The sequence below is a fragment of the Pelodiscus sinensis genome, chromosome 4 (assembly GCF_049634645.1).
Source record: "Pelodiscus sinensis isolate JC-2024 chromosome 4, ASM4963464v1, whole genome shotgun sequence".
Classification (NCBI taxonomy): Eukaryota; Metazoa; Chordata; order Testudines; family Trionychidae; genus Pelodiscus; species Pelodiscus sinensis.
In genome coordinates this window covers 118,447,506-118,475,194 of record NC_134714.1, presented here as the reverse complement: position 1 = coordinate 118,475,194, position 27,689 = coordinate 118,447,506, and the positions used below count along the sequence as shown (strand labels likewise).

Genomic DNA, 27,689 nt, shown 5'->3' with positions numbered 1-27,689 from the left:
TTTGCATGTTTTTTTCATGGTGAAATAAGACATTTTTTAAATGCTAACAGTTGCCCTAATCTGCATTAAGGGAAACATCAGGCATTGATCTGACTGCCCCTGGTTTACATGGGAATAAGAAGACTGTTAAGTTCCTTATTCCTGGATAAGGAGTCCCACCAAACATGTGTCCCACCAAACCTCAGGATGCTGAAACTGGTATTAAGGAGTGGGCAGAGGGACTGCTCTGTAGGCAGGTGATACTGAGCTGCTCATGGATTTAAGGAGTTAATCTTAAACACTCCATTTTTCTGCCCTAGACTGGTCTTCTGACTATTGTGACAATGACTCTTCCACATATAAGTATTGAGTGGGAGGAGTGATTACTGCATCCATGCACAGGCATAATATTTATCATATTTGCATGTATTCCTTGATATATGCAACCCTTGCTTCCACCAGTCCTAGAGGGGATTTTTAGAGGACTGAGTGACTATATTTTCAGCATTTCTCTGGAATAGAAGTTGTAGACCAAGACTCAGGATTTCAATATCTCGTTGTGCCTCCCGGTTTCTTCTCTGTCCTTGTGATGAATTACCTCAGAATCCTTTTTCTTTGTCCAGTGAACAGCTGCTGGTCTGCATTTGGCAATGAAACACGGCTCTATAGCTGCTTTGTTCTGTGCCTTTATGCTATATAATACTCATTAATTTGTTGTAGCAATAATAAACTTAGGTGTAAATGGCTGGAAAAGCAATTAACAAGAGGCTGTGAGATAAAGTAGAGTGTCTGCTCAATCTTGCTCCCTCTTCCAAGTTATTCTCACATGAAACTACTGTTCATGCTCCATTCTTTTCTGTGCATAAGAAACACCAATTTAGCACATTCAGAGCCTGATTCGGATCATGCTGTTTTTCACTGAAGCACTTAACAATTTCAACTGGTGTAGATTAGCTCATAACCCTGCTCTCATTCCAAATTGTTGTAGGTTACACTAATTATTTGTTTTGGACCAAATGTGTATTAAGTGAGTCATTTTTAGCACCACTAACATCACTATTATGTCATGCATGTTTCTTTTCTTTCTAAAATCATCATTCCATTGTTCTCTTGCAGCACCATGCACTCCTAACGATGTAACTGTGTGTTCCTGGTCTGACTGGATTGATGTGAGTTACCCAGATTTTACCACAAACCCTGGTGATTATGAAACCTATGAAAACATAAGAAAACCGAACGACTCAGCGATATGTGACCAGCCAATAGATATAGAATGCAGAGCTGAGAAATATCCTGAGTTACCACTTGAAGATTTAGGACAAATAGTGAAATGCGATGTTTCCACTGGGCTTGTCTGCAATAATAAAGACCAAATGCCAGGACCCGTAGTGTCATTTCCTATGTGTCTCAATTATGAGATCCGCGTTAACTGCTGCTCAATCACATGTGGAACTACTGCTCATACAACAACAACTTCCGTCACCACTACAGCAACAACCACGCCAAAGACAACACCACCTACCACCACCTCCACAACGACAGAAACAACTACCCCATCAACAACAACACCTACCACCACCACTACCACTGAAACACCTACTCCATCAACAACAACACCTACCACCAGCACTACGACCAGCACCGAAACACCCACTCCATCGACAACAACACCTACCACCACTACCACTGAAACACCCACTACATCGACAACGACACCTACCACCACCACCACCACCGAACCCACTCCATCTACAACAACACCCACCACCACCACCGAAACACCCACTCCATCGACAACACCTACCACCACCACCACTGAAACACCCACTCCATCGACAACAACATCTACCACCACCACCACCGAAACACCCACTCCGTCGACAACAACACCTACCACCACCCCCACCGAAACACCCACTCCATCGACAACAACACCTACCACCACTACCACTGAAACACCCACTCCGTCGACAACAACACCTACCACCACCACCACTGAAACACCCACCCCATCAACAACAACACCTACCAGCACCACCACCACCGAAACACCCACCCCATCGACAACAACACCTACTACCACCACCACTGAAACACCTACCCCATCGACAACAACACCTACCACCACCACCACCGAAACACCCACCCCATCGACAACAGCACCTACCACCACCTCCACCACCGCAGAAACAAGTACCCCATTGACAACAACAGCTACCACCACCTCCACCACCACAGAACCAAGTACTCCATCGACAACAATACCTACTATCACCACCACCACTACAGAAACAACCAGCCCATCGACAACAACACCTGCCACCACCACCACAGTGACGACTACTCCAAGTAAGTGGTTTACAGAAAGATTGCATAGACCTTTGGTGCCTCATTTATAGCTATGCTTTTGCATGTTTTTTTCATGGTGAAATAAGACATTTTTTAAATGCTAACAGTTGCCCTAATCTGCATTAAGGGAAACATCAGGCATTGATCTGACTGCCCCTGGTTTACATGGGAATAAGAAGACTGTTAAGTTCCTTATTCCTGGATAAGGAGTCCCACCAAACATGTGTCCCACCAAACCTCAGGATGCTGAAACTGGTATTAAGGAGTGGGCAGAGGGACTGCTCTGTAGGCAGGTGATAGTGAGCTGCTCATGGATTTAAGGAGTTAATCTTAAACACTCCATTTTTCTGCCCTAGACTGGTCTTCTGACTATTGTGACAATGACTCTTCCACATATAAGTATTGAGTGGGAGGAGTGATTACTGCATCCATGCACAGGCATAATATTTATCATATTTGCATGTATTCCTTGATATATGCAACCCTTGCTTCCACCAGTCCTAGAGGGGATTTTTAGAGGACTGAGTGACTATATTTTCAGCATTTCTCTGGAATAGAAGTTGTAGACCAAGACTCAGGATTTCAATATCTCGTTGTGCCTCCCGGTTTCTTCTCTGTCCTTGTGATGAATTACCTCAGAATCCTTTTTCTTTGTCCAGTGAACAGCTGCTGGTCTGCATTTGGCAATGAAACACGGCTCTATAGCTGCTTTGTTCTGTGCCTTTATGCTATATAATACTCATTAATTTGTTGTAGCAATAATAAACTTAGGTGTAAATGGCTGGAAAAGCAATTAACAAGAGGCTGTGAGATAAAGTAGAGTGTCTGCTCAATCTTGCTCCCTCTTCCAAGTTATTCTCACATGAAACTACTGTTCATGCTCCATTCTTTTCTGTGCATAAGAAACACCAATTTAGCACATTCAGAGCCTGATTCGGATCATGCTGTTTTTCACTGAAGCACTTAACAATTTCAACTGGTGTAGATTAGCTCATAACCCTGCTCTCATTCCAAATTGTTGTAGGTTACACTAATTATTTGTTTTGGACCAAATGTGTATTAAGTGAGTCATTTTTAGCACCACTAACATCACTATTATGTCATGCATGTTTCTTTTCTTTCTAAAATCATCATTCCATTGTTCTCTTGCAGCACCATGCACTCCTAACGATGTAACTGTGTGTTCCTGGTCTGACTGGATTGATGTGAGTTACCCAGATTTTACCACAAACCCTGGTGATTATGAAACCTATGAAAACATAAGAAAACCGAACGACTCAGCGATATGTGACCAGCCAATAGATATAGAATGCAGAGCTGAGAAATATCCTGAGTTACCACTTGAAGATTTAGGACAAATAGTGAAATGCGATGTTTCCACTGGGCTTGTCTGCAATAATAAAGACCAAATGCCAGGACCCGTAGTGTCATTTCCTATGTGTCTCAATTATGAGATCCGCGTTAACTGCTGCTCAATCACATGTGGAACTACTGCTCATACAACAACAACTTCCGTCACCACCACAGCAACAACCACGCCAAAGACAACACCACCTACCACCACCTCCACAACGACAGAAACAACTACCCCATCAACAACAACACCTACCACCACCACTACCACTGAAACACCTACTCCATCAACAACAACACCTACCACCAGCACTACGACCAGCACCGAAACACCCACTCCATCGACAACAACACCTACCACCACTACCACTGAAACACCCACTCCATCGACAACGACACCTACCACCACCACCACCATCGAACCCACTCCATCTACAACAACACCCACCACCACCACCGAAACACCCACTCCATCGACAACACCTACCACCACCACCACTGAAACACCCACTCCATCGACAACAACATCTACCACCACCACCACCGAAACACCCACTCCATCGACAACAACACCCACCACCACCCCCACCGAAACACCCACTCCATCGACAACACCATCTACCACCACCACCACCGAAACACCCACTCCATCGACAACAACACCCACCACCACCACCACCGAAACACCCACTCTATCGACAACAACACCTACCACCACTACCACTGAAACACCCACTCCATCGACAACAACATCTACCACCACCACCACCGAAACACCCACTCCATCGACAACAACACCCACCACCACCACCGAAACACCCACTCCATCGACAACAGCATCTACCACCACGACTGAAACACCCACTCTATCGACAACAACACCTACCACCACTACCACTGAAACACCCACTCCATCGATAACAATATCTACCACCACCACCACTGAAACACCCACTCCATCGACTACAACACCTACCACCACCACCACCGAAACACCCACTCCATCAACAACAACACCTACCACCAGGACCACTGAAACACCCACCCCATCAACAACAACACCTACCACCACCACTACCACCGAAACACCCACCCCATTGACAACAACACCTACTACCACCACTACTGAAACACCTACCCCATCGACAACAACACCTACCACCACTACCACCGAAACACCCACCCTATCGACAACAACACCTACCACCACCACCACTGGAACACCCACCCCATCGACAACAACACCTACCACTACCACCACTGAAACACCTACCCCATCAACAACAACACCTACTACCACCACCACCACTGAAACACCCACCTCATCGACAACACCTACCACCACCACCGAAACACCCACGCCATCGACAACAACACCCACCACCAGCACCGAAACACCCACTCCATCGACAACAACTCCTACCACCACCACCACTGAAACACCCACCCCATCGACGACAAGACCTACTACCACCACCACCACCGAAACACCCACCCCATTGACAACAACACCTACCACTACCACCACTGAAACACCCACCCCATCGACAACACCTCTTACCACCACCACCACAGCAACAACTACTTCAGGTGAGTTGTTTATACAAAGATTGCATAGAAACTGCAGAGATATGTCTTGCCATGACTTTTTATACCTATTCTTTTGCATGGGTTTATCATGCTGAACTAGGAAAGTTTTTAAACACTAGGGCTACATCTACACTGGCATGATTTTCCGGAAATGCTTTTAACAGAAAAGTTTTCTATTAAAAGCATTTTTGGAAAAGCGTGTCTAGATTGGCAGGACGTTTTTCCGCAAAAGCACTTTTTGTGGAAAAGTGTCCGTGCCAATCTAGATGCGCTTTTCCGCAAAAAAGCCCCGATAGCATTTTCGCGATCGGGGCTTTTTTGCAGAAAACAAATCTCTGCTGTCTACACCGGCCCTTTTGCGCAAAAATTTTTCGGAAAAAGACTTTTGACCGAGTGGGAGGAGCATAGTATTTCCACAAAAGCACTGACAATCTTATATGAGATTGTCAGTGCTTTTGCGGAAATTTAAGCAGCCAGTGTAGACAGCTGGCAAGATTCCTCGCAAATGCAGATGATTTTGCGGAAAAACTTGCCAGTCTAGACACAGTCTAGCAGTTGCTTTAAACTGCAAAGGGAGAGCCTCAGGCACTGATGTGACTGTTGTTCTCATCGTGATGATAATGTTTCTGAATCTAATGAGCATATCTGGGATTAGGAAAGAAGTGTGACAATTGTCTGGTGCACTGATTGAAGGCAACTCTAGTGTCTTGAAAACAAATCCTGAATTGAATATTGATGGTATTTTAACTTCTGTTTTCATTTAATTGGAATGCTTATAGTGATACTTCTTATATCTCCATTGCAGTTATCACCACAACCTCTTCAACCTTTTCAAGTAACAAAAGCTGCAGAGGAGTAGCTAAGATAACTGGAAAAACTTAAAAACAATAAATAGTCTTGGTGGCTGCTTCCAGTTTGCATCCGTCTGTCAGCAGAGGGATGCAAATAAAGCACTTCAAAAGTACAAATGAGCCTAGGATTTAAATATCCCAGGCTTCATTTGCATACTCACATTCCGGCACTGTGCCGATTACGCACCATTTCGAAAATGAAAGTGAAATCTAGATGTGGTTCTCCCAACCGTGGGGAGCTTTTTCACAGAAACTGTACTCCTCAAAAAATGAGGAGTACAGGATCTGCGGATAAAGCTCCCCACTGTCGGCAGAACTGCGGCTACACAGCACTTTCACTTTTGAAAGGGCACTTGATGGACACAGTGCTGGAATGTGGGTATGCAAATGAAGCCCGGGATATTTAAATCCGGGGCTCATTAAATGCTTTATTTGCATCCCTCTGCAGACAGAGGGATGCAGTCTGGAGGTAGCCTTAAAGACTAACAAAACATGTAGATGGTATCATGAGCTTTCGTGGGCACAACCCACTTCTTCAGATGACCGGAATATTAAAAGTCCAGAACCAAGAATAAATAAGGGGGGGAGGGGGAAGAGCGGGGCAGGGAAAAGGAAAGGGGAAAAGAGAAAAAAAGTAGTGAATTAGATTTTTCTTATCAGCCCCTTGTTACTTGAACAATCTAATTCACTACTTTTTTCCTCTTTTTTTTCTTTCCTCCTCTCCTTTCCCCCCACTCCCCGCCTTCCCTTATCTATTCTTGGAGCTGGACTTTTAATACTACAGTCATCTGAAGTATGATACCATCTACATGTTTATTCTTCAAGGTGCTACTAGACTATTCATTGTTTTTTAAGATTTTCAAGTAAATTTCTTAATAAGAACAGAGGGCCTGTTTCCAAACCCTGTCTGTCTCAATTATGAGATCACCTGTTGCTGGCCAGAATGTATGACTATTGCTACTACCACTCCACAGATTACTGAAAAGGTAGCATAACCAGTACTTCAACAGATAGGAACTGAAGAATAACTGCCCACAGTTAGTGTTACCAATGTTAATGTTATCTTTAAGTGTGGACGTGATTCTTATTACCCCAAAGTAATAACGTAAAATACTGCATCAACTGGAAAAAACTCTCTCACTTTTTGAATGAATATTTTAGACAAGCTACCCTTTTAGCTGAAAATTGAAATTAATCGACATTTTAAAAATATGTATTGCCAAGGTATTCTGTGAGATTTAAGAATAAAATAATAGTGACCATTGTTTTGGCTTGGAACACATCCTGCCCTGATGTACATGGGGGTAAGAAGCATGTTAAGTTCCTGTATAAGCTGGGCCTAAACCCATTCCTCCAAACCTCAGAAGGCTGAAACAGGTTTTAAAGAGTGCGTAGAGCAATTTCTGTGACTGCTGTTTAGGCAAGTGATACTGAGTAACTCATGGGCACAGGAATTAATATAATTATACACTTAACATCCAGCTCGGTTTCATATTCCTACATCTCTCCCACATGTTCAGCTTAAGTGGAAGGACTTATTGCTGCTTCACTGGCTATGCATAATAATTATCACATTTATCTTTTCCCTAAATATGTGCAGTCCTTGATTCTACCAGTGTCATGGTAAAGTCTAGTAAATAACCCAGATGTTCTTATGAGAAAGACATAGTCTGCATGAAACTCAGGTAGAATTTCAAGAATCCAGGACATAGCAATGCTCTGTACACTCTCTATATTTGTTATTTAGCGTTGTTTGGAATCATGATACCTTCTGTCAAAGAGAACATTTTCATAATAGGCAATGTTGTAAGGGTAGCTTATTTATTTCCGATAGTAATTGTTTTTACAAATGATTTTGATATTTACATCTGATTTTCCTATCACCACCACCACCACAGCAACATCTACCCCAGAGACGACAACATCAACCCCCACCACCACCACTACCACAACCACCTTGACACCTACCACTACACCAGGGACAACAACACCTACCACCACCTCCACCCCCGAAGTGACATCTACTCCAACACCTGGATGTATGATACCTGGTAATATTACCATTCCAGTAAGTAGATTTTTCATTTTTATCATGTCTATGAAAGCAGACCATTCTGTTCTAGCATATGTGCAGTTTGAAGGATATTTTAATTAATTCATTAGCACAGTGATCCTCTAATATTTTGCGTATATAAAGATTTTTCCATCTAACTAATATTAATTTGGCTGGATTATTTTGTGTTTCACTGTGTTGAGGCCTCTGAAGACAAGGACAGAAAGGGGCGCTCAAATCAAACATGCGTGGGTAGTACCTCTTAAAATGCTCTGAAGAGCTGCATTTGTTTCTAGCCACAGCAGATTGGAATCACTGCACTAAGGACTTTATTCAAGTGCACACAGCTTTTACAGGCATGGCATAGTCACTGCACCTTTACTTTTCCCTTGTGAAATGTGACATCACAATAAAGTGGGATGCCTCTATTGGCTGACTGATGATACTGTTTCCAAAAGGTCTATTAGTACTCAATACCTCCGATGCAGCTGCCGTTTTACACTGTGCCCCAGTGAAGGGACAAAAAGCTGGTGACTGGCCCCGTGCTTATAATAAATCCATATTAATGCAGAAATCTCATTTTAGAAACCTTGATGGCCATGTGGTGCTTTATTCTCACTTTCAAATATGTGTTTGGAATAAAGATAAAATATAAAGCTATGTAAAATCTCCAGAACTCCAGTTTTTCCCCTTAGTAGTCTAATGGCTTTATTCTGAGTCTCACTTTTTTTCTTCTTCTGTCTTAAATCCAGCCAGGTGAGAGCTACTGGCCATGTAACTGCACGGAGTTAATATGCAACAAAGACAATAAATGGGAGATGATAACGACCATATGTGAAAACCCTCCTAAGCCCAAGTGTACCAATGGGCTCACTCCTGTGGTGGTGTGGGATGAATGCTGCTGGCACTGGGAGTGTGACTGTAAGTGTTTATCTCTGAGGGACCAATAACAGTTACAAGAGCTGCAATGTTTGTAGTGGGGACAGATGTTGTACAAGATCAACCCCTCATATCTCTAGCAATGAAATTCAGTCTCAACCGTAGGACCACTTGCTAGATTAGTCATAGGTTCCCTACCTAGCTCCATCCCAACACCAGCTTTTTACATTTAGTGAAGTGGTCTACTCTTCACTCTCATTTTAGCTTTTATTCTATTAAATTATTTGGATTATTAAATTACAAATCAGTATGTGAGAGCCTTTGACATACCTTAAGGGTAACAATGAAAAAAGCATTAGTATGTTGCTCTTCAAAATTGTTTGGTTCTGGCCCCTTTTTCCCCTGAATGATGCCATCTGTACAGACCTGATTCTTCCACTTAGCTATTCAGGTTGACTGGTAGCTCAGTACACAAGTAATCCCATTGCAGTCGTTCATAGCAAGGGGCTGCATAGCAAGAGTAGAGTGATGGAATGTGACCCTATATGATAACATTAAAAATGGGCCTAAGCTGCTAAATTTGGATTCTGAGCCAGCTGCTTGAAACAATCATGAGCTCTTTGATCCAGAAGCTTGGCTGGAGCTCTCTCAAGCACAAAGGCCTACTAGAGAGATTCATGGCACTTACTGGGTTTCAAGTTGGTAGGAAAAAGCACAAGCACAGCCTTGTTCAGAGAATTTTTGGTATTTCTGTTTGTCCTGCCTGAAACTGTAAGTTCCCAGAAATGGAACCTGTAAACTTAGAAACAAATAGTTCTGATTCTTTAAATATGGAAAATGTTCCAACTGAAATTTTAGATTAATTCTCTTTACTTATTTGTTGTTCACTGCATGTAGGTTCTTTCATTTCTATTTAATGCCCATTCAAGTAGGATGAATTGTTCTTTCACTTACTAACACCCTTATTCATGCTCTAACTCTGCAGCTAAACTAACTCTCAATCTCTTGACAGGCTACTGCACTGGCTGGGGAGACCCACATTATGTGACCTTTGATGGACAGTACTATAGTTACCAAGGGAATTGCACATATGTCCTGGTGGAAGAAATTCACAAAAAGATTGACAATTTTGGGGTCTACATTGACAACTATCACTGTGATGCACGGGAGAAAGTGTCCTGTCCACGCACGCTCATTGTGAAATACGAGACCCAGGAAGTGCACGTAAAGACTCTGAAAATGTTTCCTTTCATAATACAGGTATTGAAAAGTGACTAATAAACCTACACGTATTTGCTCAGATTGATATTGATGTGCAGCTTGTACCTGCCCTCAGTTAATCAGATTCAAACTTGTATAAGCTAATGACATTCAGACTTGATCACATTGAACACCATGTTAGGAAAATAGAATAATTACTCTGTGGGTTGTTTTAATGGAGTTTTATAGAAACACTTCTTCCTCTGCATATTGAAAGAAATTCTCCACCTTTTGAGACTCAGAACTTTACAATCCCTTCCCCAATCAAAATATGGCCCATGGAGAAATCCATCTTAGCAGACAACATAAAATGGAATCTTGTAATATGATTTTAAAGGATTTTAATGTGGATAACACCCTAAAGGAATAATAATAATAATAATAATAATAATAATAATAAATGCCAAGTGTTATCCAATGAATAAGAAACATCCCATTGTCCTTGGAAAGCAGGATTGAGGGAGGGCAATAAATCATATTAGGGTTTGAACAAAAAATTACATTTGAATTACAGATGGGAATCAGAGTGGTAGACCAAAATATTTTTAAAATACATTCTTATCTGGAAAATGGCTTTGCTGATAGTATTCACACCTCAGGATGGGTAAAAATGCTTCCTTTTTATATACTTCAAAAGCCGTCATCAGTTTAGTCCCATTTCCAAGGATTGGGATGTGGTATGTTTTATAACCTGTCTTCTTCAAAATATGTTGGAAGTACAGGATGAATCTCTCTAGTCCTGCAACATCCGTGATCCAGCATGATTTTAGTTAGCCAGATATCTACTTATCATGGGTGTGGCCAAACTTCCCATAAAGTTTGTTGACAGCCACCAGTCCTGGCTCTCAGTGTTCTGTGCTGCTATTTAGCTCTAATTTACCCCTAAATACCAATAAACAGTGGAAGTGTTGGTAATGCTGCTAGACAATATAGACCTAATGTGGATTGGCAAATTCTCTGGTTCGGCACCTGAGGATGCTGGACTAATGAGGTTAAATCTGTGCTTACTTTTAGAATTCTTCATCTTATTTTTCATCATCAGCTCTTTGCTGGATTTTGGACTATTAAGGTGGGCAATTGTAGAAGTGTCACTACATGTAGAATGTTGCAAAACAACAACAGTATGGTTACATTCCCCATTGGCTCCTGAGACAGAGCAAAACTTATCAGTACTAGATGACCACAAGGGGAATGTACTAGGCCAGCAGTTCTCACACTTATTTGATTGGGCCCAGCTTCTTTGTATAGACAGTCATTTATGTGCCCTCCCACCAAGTACATACACGGCCACCCAGGCAGCACTACACCAGCACAGGGTGGCAGTGATATGCGTCAATATCACTTTTCACCTCACTGCAGAAATAAGGGAGGCAAAGTGACAAATGACTGTTATTATTTTTCTGTGCTATAGCTTTGGCGGTGCTATGGCTGCCATTCCAGGGCTGAGCATCCGAGCCCCCCTGCCTCCCTGTCAGATATGAGGGGGGAGCCTGAGCATGGGTTGCCTCCCAGGGATGGTGGGAGATGGTGGGACTCCAGCTGTCCCCTTTATCCCTGCCTCCCGGGTGTGCATGCCCCTTCTGCTCAAGCTCCATTCTTCTGTGGTTGACGGCCCAAGGTCGTTAAAAAACTATCCAAAGACTCCCTCACAGCTCATCCCTCTCTTGTCACATTCTTACTCCCCTCTTGGGTGGCCCACCCCTTCATGTGGGAACTGCTGCACTCTGCCTACCACATGTTGTAAATAATAAGATTTTTTTCCTCCCCCTATTTCATTCCATTTCATTTATTGCATGACTGTAGATCAAAGGATTCCCTTTCTTTGGAGCAACCAGCTCTGCCATTGCATGAGCTAAGTGGGCAGACAGCCAATGAGAAGCCAGATAGTTATCGGGGCTGGGTTGCCATGGCAGTAGAGGCTGAAGGAAATGGCCTAGGTGAGATCCACAGCTAGGGAAAGGGGCGGCGAGGAGAGTCGCCCTAGTCAGATTTCAGCAGTGTTACTGAGCATTCTCTGCAAATGGCAAGCAGCTAGCCAATTGCCCTCACTCTACTCCCCTCCCCTGTAGGCAGGCAGAAGTCACCACCCTCCCCATGCACCCGCCTGTAGCAGCTCCCTCAGTGTTGAGAGGGAGGGGAGAAGCACAGGCAGTCTGGGACATTGCCCATGGGACATCAAGGCCTCCCAGCCTGTCTTGGGAGATGGGGGCAGCACTCTGGTGCCAGACCCACTGAAGACTAGGGAACCCTTGCACACCCTGACAAGTTGTGGCATAGTGGGGCTGCAGAGGGGTTAGAGCTGGGGGGAAAGGATTGCCTTGGCACGGGGCAGTCACTCCTCCCTGGCCACCCTGCAGCAGGTCGACCCATAGAGGCTCAGAGTCAGAGTATGGCACACCTTGTCCTGAGGCCCATATTCTGAACATGTATCCCCAGGTGGAGGTAGCCCTTTGCTGGGCCTTAGAGAGGGAGTTCAACATTCCTGTCACATGCAAAGAAACTTACAGCTCTTCAGAAATAGATAGCAAGGAAGTTTAGAGTCATAAGCACATTACTTTCCTTTACATTGCATCTCCCGTACAAGTTAATGATCAATAGATTATTTTAATGAACATAATGTAAAGGTATGTTTCTTCTCCTTTTTCTTTGCACATTAGGTGAAAGTAAATGGTCAGGAAGTCGCTACTCCTTACGAAAAATATGGCATGAAAGTCTTTAAGTCAGGCGTAAATTATGTAGTGGAAATTGAGCGAATTGGGGTAAACGTAAGCTACAATGGCTTGTCTTTCTCAGTTAGATTGGCCTACCATCTGTTTGGCAATAACACCCAAGGGCAGTGTGGTAAGGATTTATTTTTCTACCTTCAGACCGAAATATAAAAGTTAAATGAAAATTCTGGCAGTAAAAGAGACTTGTTGCTGATTCATTGTGATGGATGTAAATACGATTATGTGATGGGGAAAATTGGTGTGTGAATCCTTCTTCTTCTTGTCAATTTTAGGAACTTGTAACAACAACAAAACAGATGACTGTATGCTACCTAATGGAAAGTTCCCCGGTAGCTGTGAAACCATGGCGGACCATTGGGTGGTTCATGACCCCGAAAAGCCACAGTGCACTCCATCCGTAATTCCGACACAGAGCCCTCCTCCTGTCCCAGATACCTGCAAACCATCTGCTCTCTGTGAGCTCTTTAAGGGAAGGTAAATACACCAGCAGTGGTACAGACCTATAATTTTGGAATTCCGTGAAAATCTGAAATGCAGGTTTGCTGTTGCTTCATCATTTCTTGCAGCTGCTTCTGCTCCCTCCCTACCTTCTGTTCTTTCTAACTTCCCTCCTATTCTGCTTTCATCTTTGCAACTTCCTCACTGCCATTCAGGCTTCTTACTGATTCTTTGACACTCTCATACACTTTTTGGCTTCCTTGGCCTTCTCCAGCCCTTTCCACTTGGCTCTTCTACTGTGCTGTCTCAGCAGCCGATATGGATCCCCTGACAAGCCAAAGGGAGCTCGGGCTTAAGTTTCACAATGTGGCTTCAAAGACGGGACATTTCAAACCAAGTTTTATTGACAACTCTAATTCATGGTGACACTAGATTCCTCCAGCCACTAGGGGGATGCAGTATTTTGGAGCGAGAGATAGTATAAAGATTAAGGTCTCAGTGTATTGGAAGGTTGTATTCCAGTGAAATGCTGCTCTGTCATGGATGAGTCCTTTCCAGTGGTCCCAGTACAACCCCTTGCTAAAATATGCCATCCAGCACCTTGAACTAAGCATAGTAACTAATTACATGTTTCTGCTTCTAGTGTGTTTGAAAAGTGCCATAGACTTGTTAACTACCATAACTACTACAGTGCCTGCATTTACGACAGCTGTTTTGTTCCAAACTCCCAACTTGAGTGTGCTAGTTTGCAAATTTACGCTACCATCTGTGCTGACCAGGGTGTCTGTGTTGACTGGAGAGGCTATACCCATGGCACCTGCGGTAAGTAGAGACATTTTTCTGTCATTTCACTTAAATAATTTGTCTGCTTCAATTCCCCTGTGTTAATGAGTTATTTGGTTTCCCCAAGTCCATAATGAGTGTAATAAACTTCTAAGCTGTGCTGAAATAATTTTGCTGCCTAGATTTCAAAGGGGAGAAAATAGATGATCCTGTAAAAACGTATATTATTTTTCTTGTGCCCAAAAAGCGCTAAATCCATTTGTGGAAAAACCTGAGCATACACAACAGGGGTGCCTAAATATTTAATGGGAAGTAAACTTGGTTTTGCTGGTGCTTTGGTTTTGCTTTGAAAATTTGGCCCTAAGAAACCCTAGCCATCCAAAGTGTTTGTATTCAAAAAGCAAATCCTGCCCTTAAGTTGGCACAGAAAAATGGCATGTTGCTTTGCATATGTTGCTTTATGTAAAATCGCTGATAACCTGCAGATCCTGCGATACCTTTCATAAATGGCTTTTTCCCTTAAGTCTGAGTTTCTTAGAATTTAAGGTTCTCAGTCAGATCTTCATTCTTACTGAATGAGTCTGACATTTTAAAATCTATTTGTTTCCAATCTGTTTTTGAAGACTGGCAAAAGTATAAACGTTTTGGGTTGCTTCTGATGGTCTTGCTGAAATATTTTTCTCTGTATCTCTTCCATTCAAGCTCTTAAATGCCCATCACATAGAGTATACAAAGCCTGTGGTCCTGTTGAAGAGGTGACCTGCAAGTCAAGGTAAATAGCTACTTTCCTGCCAGTCATGTCCAATGCATCTAGCCATGGATAGATAGTCCACAGAGAAAAGAGGAACTTCTAAATTTAACAATCTTGGTCTGCATCTAGACTGGCATGATTTTGCGCAAAAATCTTGCTGCCTGTCTACACTGGCCACTTGTATTTGCGCAAGAACACTGACTTTGTAATGTACAAAATCAGTGGTTCTTGTGCAAATACTCCGACGCTCCCGCTCAGGGATAAGCCCTTTTGTGCAAGTATTCTTGCTCAAGAGGGCCAATGTAGACAGCAATGTTTATTTCTTGCGCAAGAAAGCCCGATGGCTAAAATGGCCATCAGAGCTTTCTTGCGCAAGAGAGTGTCCACACTGGGCATGGATGCTTTTGCACAAAAGCAAATCTTTTGTGTAAAGGCACATGCCAGTGTAGACGCTCTCTTGCGCAAATACTTTTAATGTAAAAACTTTTCTGTTAAAAGTATTTGCGCAAATTCTTGCCAATCTAGACGCAGCCTTGATGTAAAATAGAAATCTGAAAAATCTGCAAAACAGTCTCTAACCTGGTTATCATTGTATCTGCCCTGGGATCTTGTTACTGCACAACCCATACAGCTGAGTCAAATACTGTATAGTGAAATAAACTAAGATTAGAATCAAAATAATTTACAATCTGTAAACTTTACATATGCAAATTTTCCCTGATCTTTTTTGGGTTCAATATATTTGGTCCACCTTCCACTGTGTGTCTGTAATTAATTATAAATGCTGATTGTTTGTTTGTTTGTTTGTTTTCTATAGCCAAATTGCAGTTAACTACACCAATCACATGGAAGGTTGCTTCTGTCCTGATGGAACAATGCCTTATGGTGGAGGTGTGGATGTCTGTGTAAAAACCTGCGGTAGGTTGTGTTACCATGTTTAAATGCAGGTGTATTTCCTTTTTGTTGTGACCAGGTCATGAATACAATATAATTCTGAAGCTGGTTATCTGCCATGATATCAATTATAAGGAGATTTATTTTTTCTCTATTTACAGGGTGTGTCGGACCAGATAATGAACCTAGAGAGGTATGTTACACATTTCCCTTTTTTGGGGGGAAAGGGAGTTACATATTTTGTGTCTCCTCCCAACTAGACCTGTTTTGTGTAGACTCCCAGGTTTTCATCCATACGCATATTTAGTAGATGAGTGGAATTTTGAAAACCCTTGATTTTATATTTATTGTGGTTTGACTTACACATTAGTGGCAAAACTTGCCGTTAGATAGTTCTTGATAATCAGTCTCCAGACTACAAAATAGTTAATTTATAATTCCACTCTGTTCCCTCCTAACACATACACACGTTTCCATGCTTACACTTAACAGATTTAGGTTGTTTTTATTTACAAACTATTCAGTCAGTCGCTTTCTTCTCTTTTATTAATGACAGTTTGGGGAACGTTTTGAGTTTGATTGTAAGAACTGCATTTGCCTGGAGGGTGGAAGTGGCATTAAATGTGAGCCCCTCATATGTGAAGAGAAAGAGGATAAAACAAGCTGCAAGAATGAAGGCTTTTACGAGGTCACTGAAGTCAATTCTGACAACATCTGTTGCAACAGAACTTTCTGCAGTAAGTTCCCCTTTTGCTTCATTTACAGCACACCAATGCCCCGCCAACATTCTTTTGCAATAACAGTTGCATTATTCATTTGTGCTAAATTAATTGAGAATATTTGGTGAGCCCCAGGACTGCTAAATGCCTAGACTGAGCCCTGCTAAGTGGCATATTGCTCTCCGTAGCAGTTATTTTACATTTCTCTTGGCTTTTTCACTTTGCAGGATGCGATGTGGCCCTCTGCACAACCATTCCTCCTAAATGTAAACTGGGTTATCAACTTGAATCGAGCATTCCAAATGGCATGTGCTGTCCTGTGTATAAATGCGGTAAGTCGTTTTTAAACATATAACAGTATTGCTCCGGTATGCCTCGTGAAACCGGAGAGGCCGACAAACCAGAAAGGCAGATGAATCAACCATTTCCAGTAAATATAGCAGGAACCAGTTTGTAATTGCCCAGTGAGCAACCTGAGATGTAAAATCTGGACTATTGATATTCAAACCAGATAGCCTTCCTTTTTTATAAGTGCAAATTGTACATTGCAATGTTTGTGTCCGTGTATGGCACAATTGACATTGCAAATATTGAATCTGGGTTACCCTTTTGAACATTGGTGTTCTGATTAGAAGAAATTTGCATGATTGGGATTATAAAATCCATACTGCCTCTGCTTCATTTCACAGCCCCCAAGAAGGTTTGTGTGCATGACAATGCGGAGTACTTGGTAAGTTTCCATTTCTTCATTCAAAGGACTTTTAGATGAAACATTTGTGTCAAGAGCACCCTTTTACTGATGTATTTTGAGGAAGTTTGCATTTGGTACAATACACCTTTAAAGCCCCCCCCCACACACACACACACACAAATTGCCATCAGGGATGAATGTGTTACACTGAGCTAAACACTTTTCAGAGAAAGTCTCTGCATGAGTATTTGAAGCACTGGTTCTAATCAGCCAGACTGTAGATGTAAAGATTTGATTTTACTATTCAATGTGCATACCCCTAGAAAGTCAGTGTACCTTTCACACTAGCACTTTGCTTCTCTATGTTAAGGCCTTGCTGTCACAAATGGAAGGAAATGAGCAAGGGCCACATTTCAACCCCCTATAATTCTGCTGGCTCTGTTTTATTTATTAATACATGCAAGTACTAAGTTATTCCATTCATATGCATAAGATGAACATTTGTCCTCTAAGAATGCGTGATGTGTTTCCTTAGAAGTTGTTTGTTTATGGAGAGGGGGGAGGTATTGGATATTAGAAATATGTCTCCAGGCACATCATGCCCTGCTAATACCAGAACTTTTTTTTTTTTTAAATCCAGCCTGGTTCCCCAGTCCTTGGTGATAAGTGCGAGATTTGCTTGTGCACTGAGAATGTGAACAGTACTGGTCAGAATATCGTCACATGTCATCACATTCCTTGCAATACAAGATGCTCACAAGTAAGTCATGAAAATCTCTTCGTCCCATTTCCTTGCAAAGTAGCTGTGAGTGAGAGAGGGGTATTCGAAGCAAAGGAGAGGAAGGCAGGAGATCCTAGGTCCTAATTCCAGCTCTGATGCTGAATCTTCTTGGGCAATCCATTTTCTTCATTTTCAGGATGGTGATAATAATCCTTAAGAACATCATAGTCACAGTGTGAGGATTAACAAATGATGTAAAAAATACTTTGTAGATAAAGTGACGTCTGAGCATGGTGAAGCCTTTGTTGCCTCCATTTATTGTCTGCTTTCATTATCCCTTTTCTCTTCACCTGATGATCTCCATCTATTACAAAAAGCAACAGATTTAGATTATCCTTAAAACCATTAAAACCTTAAAATCATTAAAAACAGTGCTTCAATTTAGCTGGGTTTTTACAGATAGCCTTAATCTGGTCCTCACATTATTACATTTGCATGTGTTTCTCAAGGACACTTTTGACCTAGAGCTTTGTTTTTAATTCCTAGGGATATGAACTTAAAGATATTAAAGGAGAATGTTGTCCAAAATGTGAGCAGACCAAATGTATTGTCAAAAAGAATGACGGCATTTCCCTCGTCTTAAGTGTAAGTATGCTGCAGTTCTTAGGAGTCTACCAACCTTGTAGCATTCCTATTGTGTTCCTCAAAGTTTTCACTGGGAGAAAAGACATGGAAGTTAGCGGTGGAGGGCAGGGAAGAATCAGAGCTTACGTTCCAATGTGCATTGGCAAATTCAGTTACTCATTTAAAAGAAAGTTATGTGAATTTCTCTGATCTTGGTTCTGAAAGATGGGGTTGGAGAGCTTATGAGATCAGATTTTCTCACAAGGTTTTTTCTGGTATCTGAAAACTATGAGAAGAGTCTTTCTTGCAGTTTTCTGACCAAGAAGTGGAAAGGTGACACAAGAGCTTGAACATGATTCGACTGTGTTGCTCGTTTTGAGTAAAGGGCTCTTCTTATTTAGTATCCCAAATCAGAATCTCACCCTGTTATTTTTCCTTGACTTGGGATCTATTGGTTCCACTCAGGGATTTTTCTTTCCCAATGGAAATTCCAAAGATCCCCTTCACACATGGGGCCCCACAATATAGTCACTAACTAAGACAGATATTTGTCTAGTATATTCATGCTGACAAATGAGGAGTGTCTATAAAGAAGATAGGAAGATTTCTGTCTGAACCTATTCTGAATGTTTCTACGTATGCGGCATTTCCTTTTTGTATACAGCCTGGGCAAATGCAAACTGATCCAACGAACAACTGCACGGTGTATAGCTGTGTGCTGATCAAAGGTCAGTTCATCTCCTCCACCTCAGAGATTACCTGCCCAGCGTTCAGTGAGGAGAACTGTAAACCTGTAAGTACATTTGGGACATTCACCCTCTTCCTGTTTGACAATGCATTTTAGTTTGATCCAGCCCTCTTATAAACAGAGACAAAAGACTCTACTTTGATTGAAACTTTGTAAACTGGGACTCTCTGGTCTGGCACATCTGTGGTCAGGAATGGATGTTGCGGGACCAAAGAGTCCCAATGGAGGGTGAGTAGCAGGGAGCCCAGTGAGGCTGGCAGCCCACAGTGAGCCGCCAGTGGGGCTGCCAGCACATTGCAATGGAGCCATGGCAGTGACAGCTGCCCAGTGCAGCTGGCAGGGCAGTGGGGCCAGTACCAGTGGAGAGCCAGCTGGAAGGCCAGCAGTCTGGGTCAGAGCTGAAGGGGCGAGTGGCAAAGGGGCCAGAGATGACCTCCTCTGGTCCAGCATCTGGGACTGGTCAGGCGCCGAGGGTCCCGGACCAGGGAGGTCCAGCCTGTGTTGGACAGAGGAGCAGCTTTAACTGTTATTATTGGGGCTCCAATTCAGTTGGTGCTGTCTGCAGTGGAGCGCTAGCATTTATCTTCAAACCTGTCAGGTGTGCTCTGATGTGCCTCATGGGGAACTTCAGAGCTCCACTTGGGGAGGACATGGAGGGGTTCTGGGAAATAGTATATAGGAATTTAAGCCCTGGTTATTCTATTTTTTTTGTTTGCACTAATTTCTTGAAACATTTTTCCATCAAACAAAAGGAACATATGGTGCATATACTACCTACTTATTGATGGGTCCTGAGATTTATAGTAAGCAATTAGTGTGTCATAGCTTAAAAACTGACCAATAGTAAACTATGATGTTCTAATACACCGTAATCTGCAGGATCATCTTGTATGAGGTAGCATATTTTCATGAGTATCCTGTGGACACAGTAGTTTCAATAAATAATTGATATACCACATACTTCTTTTCTACTGAAAGAATGAGAAAATACTGTGGTTATGTCAGATAAAAAAGAGTGGAATTCCATGGCAAACAGTAATTTGGAAGTGACAACCTTTGTATGCCACAAGCCTTTCCTTCAAAGAATTACATAGTGCAAGAAAATCCATTGTGAATTTACAGATCTTAAGGTCAAAAAAGAATTATCATGGTCATCTATTGTCACCACTTGTATAATACAGGCCACATAATTACAACCAGTAATTCATGCTATAGAACAAATTATTTTCCTCAATTGTGCATGTAAATAATAAAATTTCAAAATATAGACAATATATTTTTCTGATTTGTTTTCAGGGCACTATTACACTGTTGCCGAATGGTTGCTGTAAAACATGTGAGTACCGTTACCCAGTGTTCATATATTAACTAAAAATAAAATGCATTTTTTAAAAAGGAACTGATTTTTTACTCTCTAAAAGTTATTGCTAAACTACATTAATTAATCAGATGGAAGTACACTCCTACTAGTTGTTTTGTGGAGCACATAAAGGATGCCCAGAAGAAAGTTAGACACTGGGGCCACCTTATACTTACCGAGCTGATGATCGATCTTCTGGCATTTGATTAAGAGGGTCTAGGTAAGACCCGCTAAATCGAACACTGAGAGTGGTTCCTGGCAGATCGAGTGTAGACATGACTTGACTGAGTATGTGGCCACACAGCACAGTTTGGTGTTATTTATCAATCAACATAGTTGCAGAGGGGGCTTTGCAGCAGAAGTGCCTTTTGGAAAAGGAAAGGCAGGTGGATGAAAGGACCTAACTCACTGGGATTGGAAGACATGGAGATAATGTAGCTCACCTACTGTATTTTTACGTCTGGGTTTTTCTTTTCAGTTTCCCTTCTGATTTGTTGAGTTCAGTGCCTAAAGCAGTGAAGTATATAGATAAAAATAATAGTTTTATTTTTGGCCTAGAGTTTGAAACTTTGCCTTACAAGCTGCTATATTAAAAGTCCATTCAGAAGCTTTTCTAAAACATCTCTAACTGGCTACTATATGTGACTTGGCAAAACCCTTTAGTCCTGATTTGGCACTAGTAACATTGATAGCACCTAATAGTTTTGATTTAATAAGCCTTTGCTTTTCCCGGCACAGGCCTCCAAACACTCTCACACAATTTGAGTAATACAAGATAAATGAGCCATTTTCTTTCTTCCTCATTTGTTTCATTTCCTCTGTCATTCAGCGGCTCCAATAAGAGACATGTTCAGGAGATGGTTTGTTCTCCAGACTAACATTGAAAGGCAAGCGTTAAAATGCTTGACCTTTCTGACAACTTTTCTGTTTGAACTGCAGTTATTTCAGTATTTTAGTGACAGATGGCAGAACAAGGAGCAATGGTCTCAAGTTGTGGTGGGAGAGATCCAAGTTGGATATTAGGAAAAACTATTTCACTAGGAGGGTAATGAAGCACTGGAATGGGTTACCTGGGGAAGTAGTGGAGTCTCCATTCCTAGAGGTGTTTAAGTCTCGACTTGACAAAGCCCTGGCCGGGTTGATTTAGTTGTGATTGGTCCTGCCTAGAGCAGGGGGCTGGACTTGATGACCTTCTGAGGTCTCTTCCAGCTCTATGGTTCTATGATTCTATGATTCACATCCTGTGATGAAGCAATATGATGCTTTTGCAGCCATCTGATTGAAGGGTATTATCTCTTTTTTTCCTTATAGGCATACCCCAGGACACTCCATTGCCATGTTCTGTCACCAGAAACCTGGAATATATCAACCACAATGGCTGCCGCTCTGTGGAGAAGGTCGTTCTGACTCACTGTGAAGGATCATGCGGAACTCTCTCAATGTAAGTAAAGTGAATCAGTCAAGGAGATACTCAATTTAATTGACATATAGACTGCTTCCATGAAAGGGGCAATACATAGCCAGGCTGAAGAGTCAGTAGCTGAAGAGCTAGAACTGGTCAACTCCAAGTCTCACAAGCACTGACGTTTGTAACTGGTTTGGGGAAAATGGCCAAAGGGCTGATTCACGTTAATAATGAAGTCCATAGAAAAGGGACAAGTGACTCTGCATTTTTGCTTCCAAAGAGCTGTGTAGATTCCTTCTTGCCTACACTGTGAGAGCTGGATCACTTGCCATTTGCGTTACAGCAGCACAGAGTCGATTCCCGATGTAGGCAATACGTCAACTATAGCCACATCAGAACGTCATGAGCAGAGATGCTACTTTCCAAAGATGAATGTATAAAGGACTGGAGGGAAAAACGAAAGACTCTTTTATAAGAGGGAGACACTTGTGTGGTAAAGAAATGAAAAAATGTGTTCTAAAGGGCTTTTCATAATTGTGGAGATAATGAAGTTAGTATTGCTCTGAAATGAGAGAACTTTGAAGAAACCAGCGGTTAAGAGTATAACCCTAATTTCCCACTGAAATGATCTTTTGAGTCTACCACTGAAAACCTGGAGGAAAGCCCATTCCTTATGGGAATTATTTATTTGAATTGCTGCAGTACGACTGGCCCCAAACAGGTTCCTGTGATGAAAAGCGAGCCCCAATCAGTGTTCCCATCTGATTTTCTGTAACTGGAAAGCAACCAGAGTACATGGTTTGGGGCAGAGATTTCCAAAGCACCTAAGGAAATTGGGCACTCAGCTCCCAGTGACTTCCAATGGGAATAGGGTGCCTAATTCTGTTAGGCCCCTTTCAAATTCCAGACCTTTATGACTTGTTTTTTTAAAAACAGCAGGCTACATTATATTTGAACCTGGTACCTAGCATACTGCCTGCTCAGCTGAGGGAGCAGCTCCTCTAATTCATACCACTGGAGAAGCCTTTTTAACCTATTATTTCCAGTTTCTTACAGCAGCTTATCCCCTCAAATAGCATCGTGCCTCATTTCACTTTCTTTCCACCTTTACTTACACCATAAGTAAAGGGTGGGAGGGATAGCTCAGTGGTTTGCGCATTGGCCTGCTAAACCCAGGCTTGTGAGCTCAATCCTTGAGGAAGCATCAAGGGCAAAAATCTGTCAGGGATGGTGCTTAGTCCTCCTGTGAAGGCAGGGGACTGGACTCAATGACCTTTCAAGGTTCCTTCTGGTTTAAGGAGGTAGGCATCTCCATTCATTTATTTTATAGCATAGTGTGACAGTGTTTTTTTCCATGCTCTTAAACAGATACTCAGCTGAGGCCAGCTCCATGGAGCACAAATGTTCCTGCTGCAGGGAGACAGAGACCACCAAGAAGGAAGCTCTACTGAGATGCCCCAATGGGAAAACTAAAACATACAAATATCTACATGTGAACAACTGTAAATGTTTCAACACTGAGTGCACCGTACCAGGCTCCTCAGAAGAGGCCAAAAGCAGCGAACACTCAAAGGAAAATGTAGAACAGGGTGCCATCGAACGAATCAAGCGGGCCATTCAGAGAATAATGCAGTGAAGGGCAGAAAAGTAACAACACACAGAAAAAAGAAAGACCAGGAGGCTTTATGCACCAATCTCATCTTAATTCAATGCTTTGCCTTTTACCATTTCCTCCTTTGCCTCACATTCTCTGATTATTTTTAACTGAACTCTATTTATTTGTGTACAAAAGAGAAACTATTATACCAAGTCTCTTTTGTTTGGTCTTAAATTAGTTTCTTTTGCTTTCAATGATTAAAGTCATATTTCAAAAGTGAAAACTCCTTGTCTTTATTCATCTGCACACTTGAGCCTTCAGCCCTTGAAAGGGAAGGAAGATTGCTCCCGAGCCTAAGCAGTAAAGTGCCAGCTTTTCTAAGTCAACTGGATACCTATTTTTGGCTCTCTAAGTGCTCAAATCTATCGAGGTCTAGATTCTGGGTTGGTAACTCATCTGTACCACCATTATATCTGCTGAAATAAAACAATGAAAAGATCAGGTTTAATTTACTAGAAAGATTTGGGTAGAGCCCTGCAGAGATACAACATTTGTATCCGTAACCACATCTGCATCCACAAAACCGAGCTGCAGATATCTTCATTGAGGGTATGTCTACACTACAGCACTAATTCGAACTAACTTAGTTTGAATTAGTTAATTCGAACTAACTTAGTTTGAATTAGTTAATTCAAACTAAGTTAGTTCGAATTAGTTAATTCGAACTAAGCTAATTTGAATTAGCTCATCTAGACTTAAAAACTAGTTTGAATTAGCATTTTGCTAATTCGAACTAGCATGTCCACATTGAGTGGACCCTGAACCGAAGTTAAGGCTGGCCGGAACCAGTGCCAGCAGGGCATCAGGTTATGACTTAGAATGTGGAGCTGCTGTCTCAGGCTAGCCGAGAGCTGTGCTTAAAGGGATCCAAACCCCACCCTGGACAGAAAGTTCTCAGGGTTCCCCACTTGCTTGTCTACCAGGATGAGGGACAGCAAAGCGGTCCTGTCTTGGAGTGCCCTGAGTGCCCACACTCGGCATATCACAGCACTCGGCCATCAGCGCGGCTGCACTTGCTGCAGGCTGCCATCCGGGGGTGTCTATCGGGGGGCTGTCAGTTTCCAGGAGACCCTGCAGGAGAGCTTCCACCCTGAGGAGCCCGCAGAGCCACCCCAGTCCTCCCCATTGGGAGCTCGTACCCCATTCCTCCCTCATCTCCTTCTACTTACCCCTCCCTAGCCCCCCTTCCTGATGTACAAAATAAAGGACACGTGTGTTCAAAAATAGGAACTCTCTTTATTTAACAAAACTGGGGGTGGGGATTAACCTCTGGGGAGAGTGGGAAAAGGAGGTGGGAGAAGGGAAGAGAGAGGGTGGGAGAGGGGATTGGGAAACCTGGAAGGAGGGAGCTGGAAGGGGGAAGCCAGGGGAAGGAGGAGGAGGGGAAGAATAAAACTATGGTACACCCACATCTTCAGTACTGTGTACAGATGTGATCTCCTCACCCCAGGAAAGATATTTTGGCCTTGGAAAGGGTTCCGAAATGGGCAACTTAAAATGATTAGGGATTTGAAACAGGTCCCATATGAAGAGAGGCTAAAGAGACTAGGACTTTTCAGCTTAGAAAAAAGGAGACTGAGGGGGGATATGATAGAGGTCTATAAAAGCATGAGTGGTGAGGAGAGGATGCATGAAGAAAAGTTCTTCATTAGTTCCCATAATAGAAGGACTAGAGGACACCAAATGAAATGAATGGGTAGCAGGCTTCAAACTAATAACAGAAAGTTCTTCTTCACAAAGCAAATAGTCAACCTGTGGAACTCCTTGCTGCAGGAGGCTGTGAAGGCTACAACTAGAACAGTTTAAAGAGAAGTTAGATAAAGTCATGGAGGTTGGGTCCATGGAGTGGTATTAGCCAGGGGGTAGAAATGGTGTCCCTGGCCTTTGTTTGTGGAAGGCAGGATATGGATGGCATGAGACAAATGGTTTGGTCATTGTCTTCGGTCCATCCCCTCCAGGGTACCTGGTGTGGGCCGCTGTCAGCAGACAAGCTACTGGGCTAGATGGACCTTTGGTCTGACCCAGTACGGCCGTTCTTATGTTTTTATGTTCGAAGCTCAGGGCCAGGGGTCTCACTGGACCACCTTGATTTTCATGCAAACCTGCTCCTGGGTGGCCAGGCTGGCAGCTATCCTGCCCTAGACAGCTGCTTTCCTGTGCCTAGTGTGGAGGTTGTGGACGTTGGAAGCTTTCCCCCAAACCTCAATTAGGTCCACGATCTCCGCACTAGACCAGGCGGGCACCTGACTCTTGTAGCCCCGGGCAGGCTCCTGGGAGCCGCCAGCCTGGTCCCGGGAAGAGGCGGAGGGCTGGGTTGCAGCGGGTGGCTGGCTTGTGCCGTGCCAGGTGCAGGGTCTGCTGGCTGGGTGCTGGCAGGCTAGCACCTGGCATGGGCACCGTAGTCAGACCATGCTCCTTTAAGAGCTCCGGGGCCGGGAGGGGGGCAGACGAGTTTCCCTGGTTGTGCCCAGAGTGGCCACCAAGGCAACCTGGGAAGGGCTAGCCTCCCACTAGTTCGAATTAAGTGGCTACACAGCCCTTAAGTCGAACTACTTAATTCGATCTAGGCGTTAGTCCTCGTGGAATGAGGTTTACCTAGTTCGAATTAAGCGCTCCGCTAGTTTGAATTAAGTACGAACTAGCGGTTTGCCTGTGTAGCACCTATGAAAGTTAATTCGAACTAACGGCTGTTAGTTTGAATTAACTTTGTAGTGTAGACATACCCTCTGAGTGCAGAAAGTGGGTGCCTGCAAGAAACCTTAAAATATCTTGCCTCTAAAGGCTTCTGTTTTAAAAACTCCCCAAGGTCACAGATTCCCTGACTTTGGGAGGCATGCTGTCACCATCCAAGTGAAGAAAACTCATAGCTTTTCAAAGCCCAGAAGATTAATTTGAGAATTTATTCCAGAGGGGGTACCCCAAACTCTTGTACTACAAGAAAGCATGACTATAGAACACAGCACCATAAATATATGAGGAAAAGCTCTGTGGCACTCAAAGGTGAGGTTGTTTCACCAAAAGAAGTTGGGACTATACAAATATTACCACATCTATCTTTTGTGTCTCATATCCTGGGACCCACATGGTTACAACAATAACAATGCATCATTAATAAAGGCAATTAGAATCCTGGCTTTGCGTGGTTAACTAGATATAGCTCCAGGTTTCAGGAGTCATGGTTAATTATAGGGATTTTTGTTTGGGGAGGATACAGGCAGTCCCCGACTTACGTGGATCCGACTTACGTCGGATCCCTAGATACGAACGGGGTGAGGCAACTCCCGCACATGCGCAGCAGCATTCCCGGGGCTCGCTCACCTGGGTCCTAGGATCCTCCTCCTCCTCCTCGGGCCGGCTCCGACTGGGGTCCCGCAGAGCTGCCGGGCAGAGGAAAAGTGCCTCCCCACGCCCGCTGCCCCCCCCACCCCCCTGCCAGCAACAGGCTGCCCCCTCCCCTGAGCAACAGGCTGCCGAACAGACAAAAGCAGCCTCTCTGCCCCTCCTCCCCTATACATGCCGGGCTCCCGGAGCACAGCAGCGTCCCCGGGGCTCGCTCACCTGGGTCCTAGAATCCACCTCCTCCTCCTCTTCGGGCCGGCTCCAACTGGCCTCTGCCTGCAGCAGCTGGCCACAGGGACAGGGATCCCACAGAGCTGCCGGGCAGAGGAAAAGTGCCTCCCCACGCCCGCTGCCCCCCCCCCCCCCCGCGGCCTCGCATCCTGCACGCCTCCCCCCCTTCCCCCCTGCCAGCAACAGGCTGCCCCCTCCCCTGAGCAACAGGCTGCCGAACAGCAGACAAAAGCAGCCTCTCCGCCCCTCCTCCCCCTATACATGCTGGGCTCCCTGGGCAAACAA

General features: G+C 43.3%; 1 protein-coding gene across 1 annotated transcript in view; it reads left to right on the top strand.

Moving 5' to 3' along the window:
• Positions 1-24,031, top strand: part of LOC106731742 (mucin-2-like) — a 68,543-nt gene extending 44,512 nt beyond the window's left edge. Inside the window, exons 32-50 of the mRNA XM_075928792.1 lie at positions 1,096-2,328; positions 3,481-4,286; positions 8,928-9,096; positions 10,067-10,314; positions 12,972-13,155; positions 13,316-13,517; positions 14,125-14,303; positions 14,967-15,036; positions 15,833-15,933; positions 16,071-16,102; positions 16,466-16,646; positions 16,856-16,960; positions 17,318-17,358; positions 17,960-18,079; positions 18,587-18,685; positions 19,329-19,457; positions 20,709-20,748; positions 22,084-22,213; positions 23,546-24,031. Of these exons, the coding sequence (XP_075784907.1) occupies positions 1,096-2,328; positions 3,481-4,286; positions 8,928-9,096; positions 10,067-10,314; positions 12,972-13,155; positions 13,316-13,517; positions 14,125-14,303; positions 14,967-15,036; positions 15,833-15,933; positions 16,071-16,102; positions 16,466-16,646; positions 16,856-16,960; positions 17,318-17,358; positions 17,960-18,079; positions 18,587-18,685; positions 19,329-19,457; positions 20,709-20,748; positions 22,084-22,213; positions 23,546-23,813 (4,337 nt within the window). The 3' untranslated portion in view covers positions 23,814-24,031. The remainder of the gene's footprint in view (positions 1-1,095; positions 2,329-3,480; positions 4,287-8,927; positions 9,097-10,066; positions 10,315-12,971; positions 13,156-13,315; positions 13,518-14,124; positions 14,304-14,966; positions 15,037-15,832; positions 15,934-16,070; positions 16,103-16,465; positions 16,647-16,855; positions 16,961-17,317; positions 17,359-17,959; positions 18,080-18,586; positions 18,686-19,328; positions 19,458-20,708; positions 20,749-22,083; positions 22,214-23,545) is intronic.
• The last annotated feature ends 3,658 nt before the right edge of the window (positions 24,032-27,689 follow it).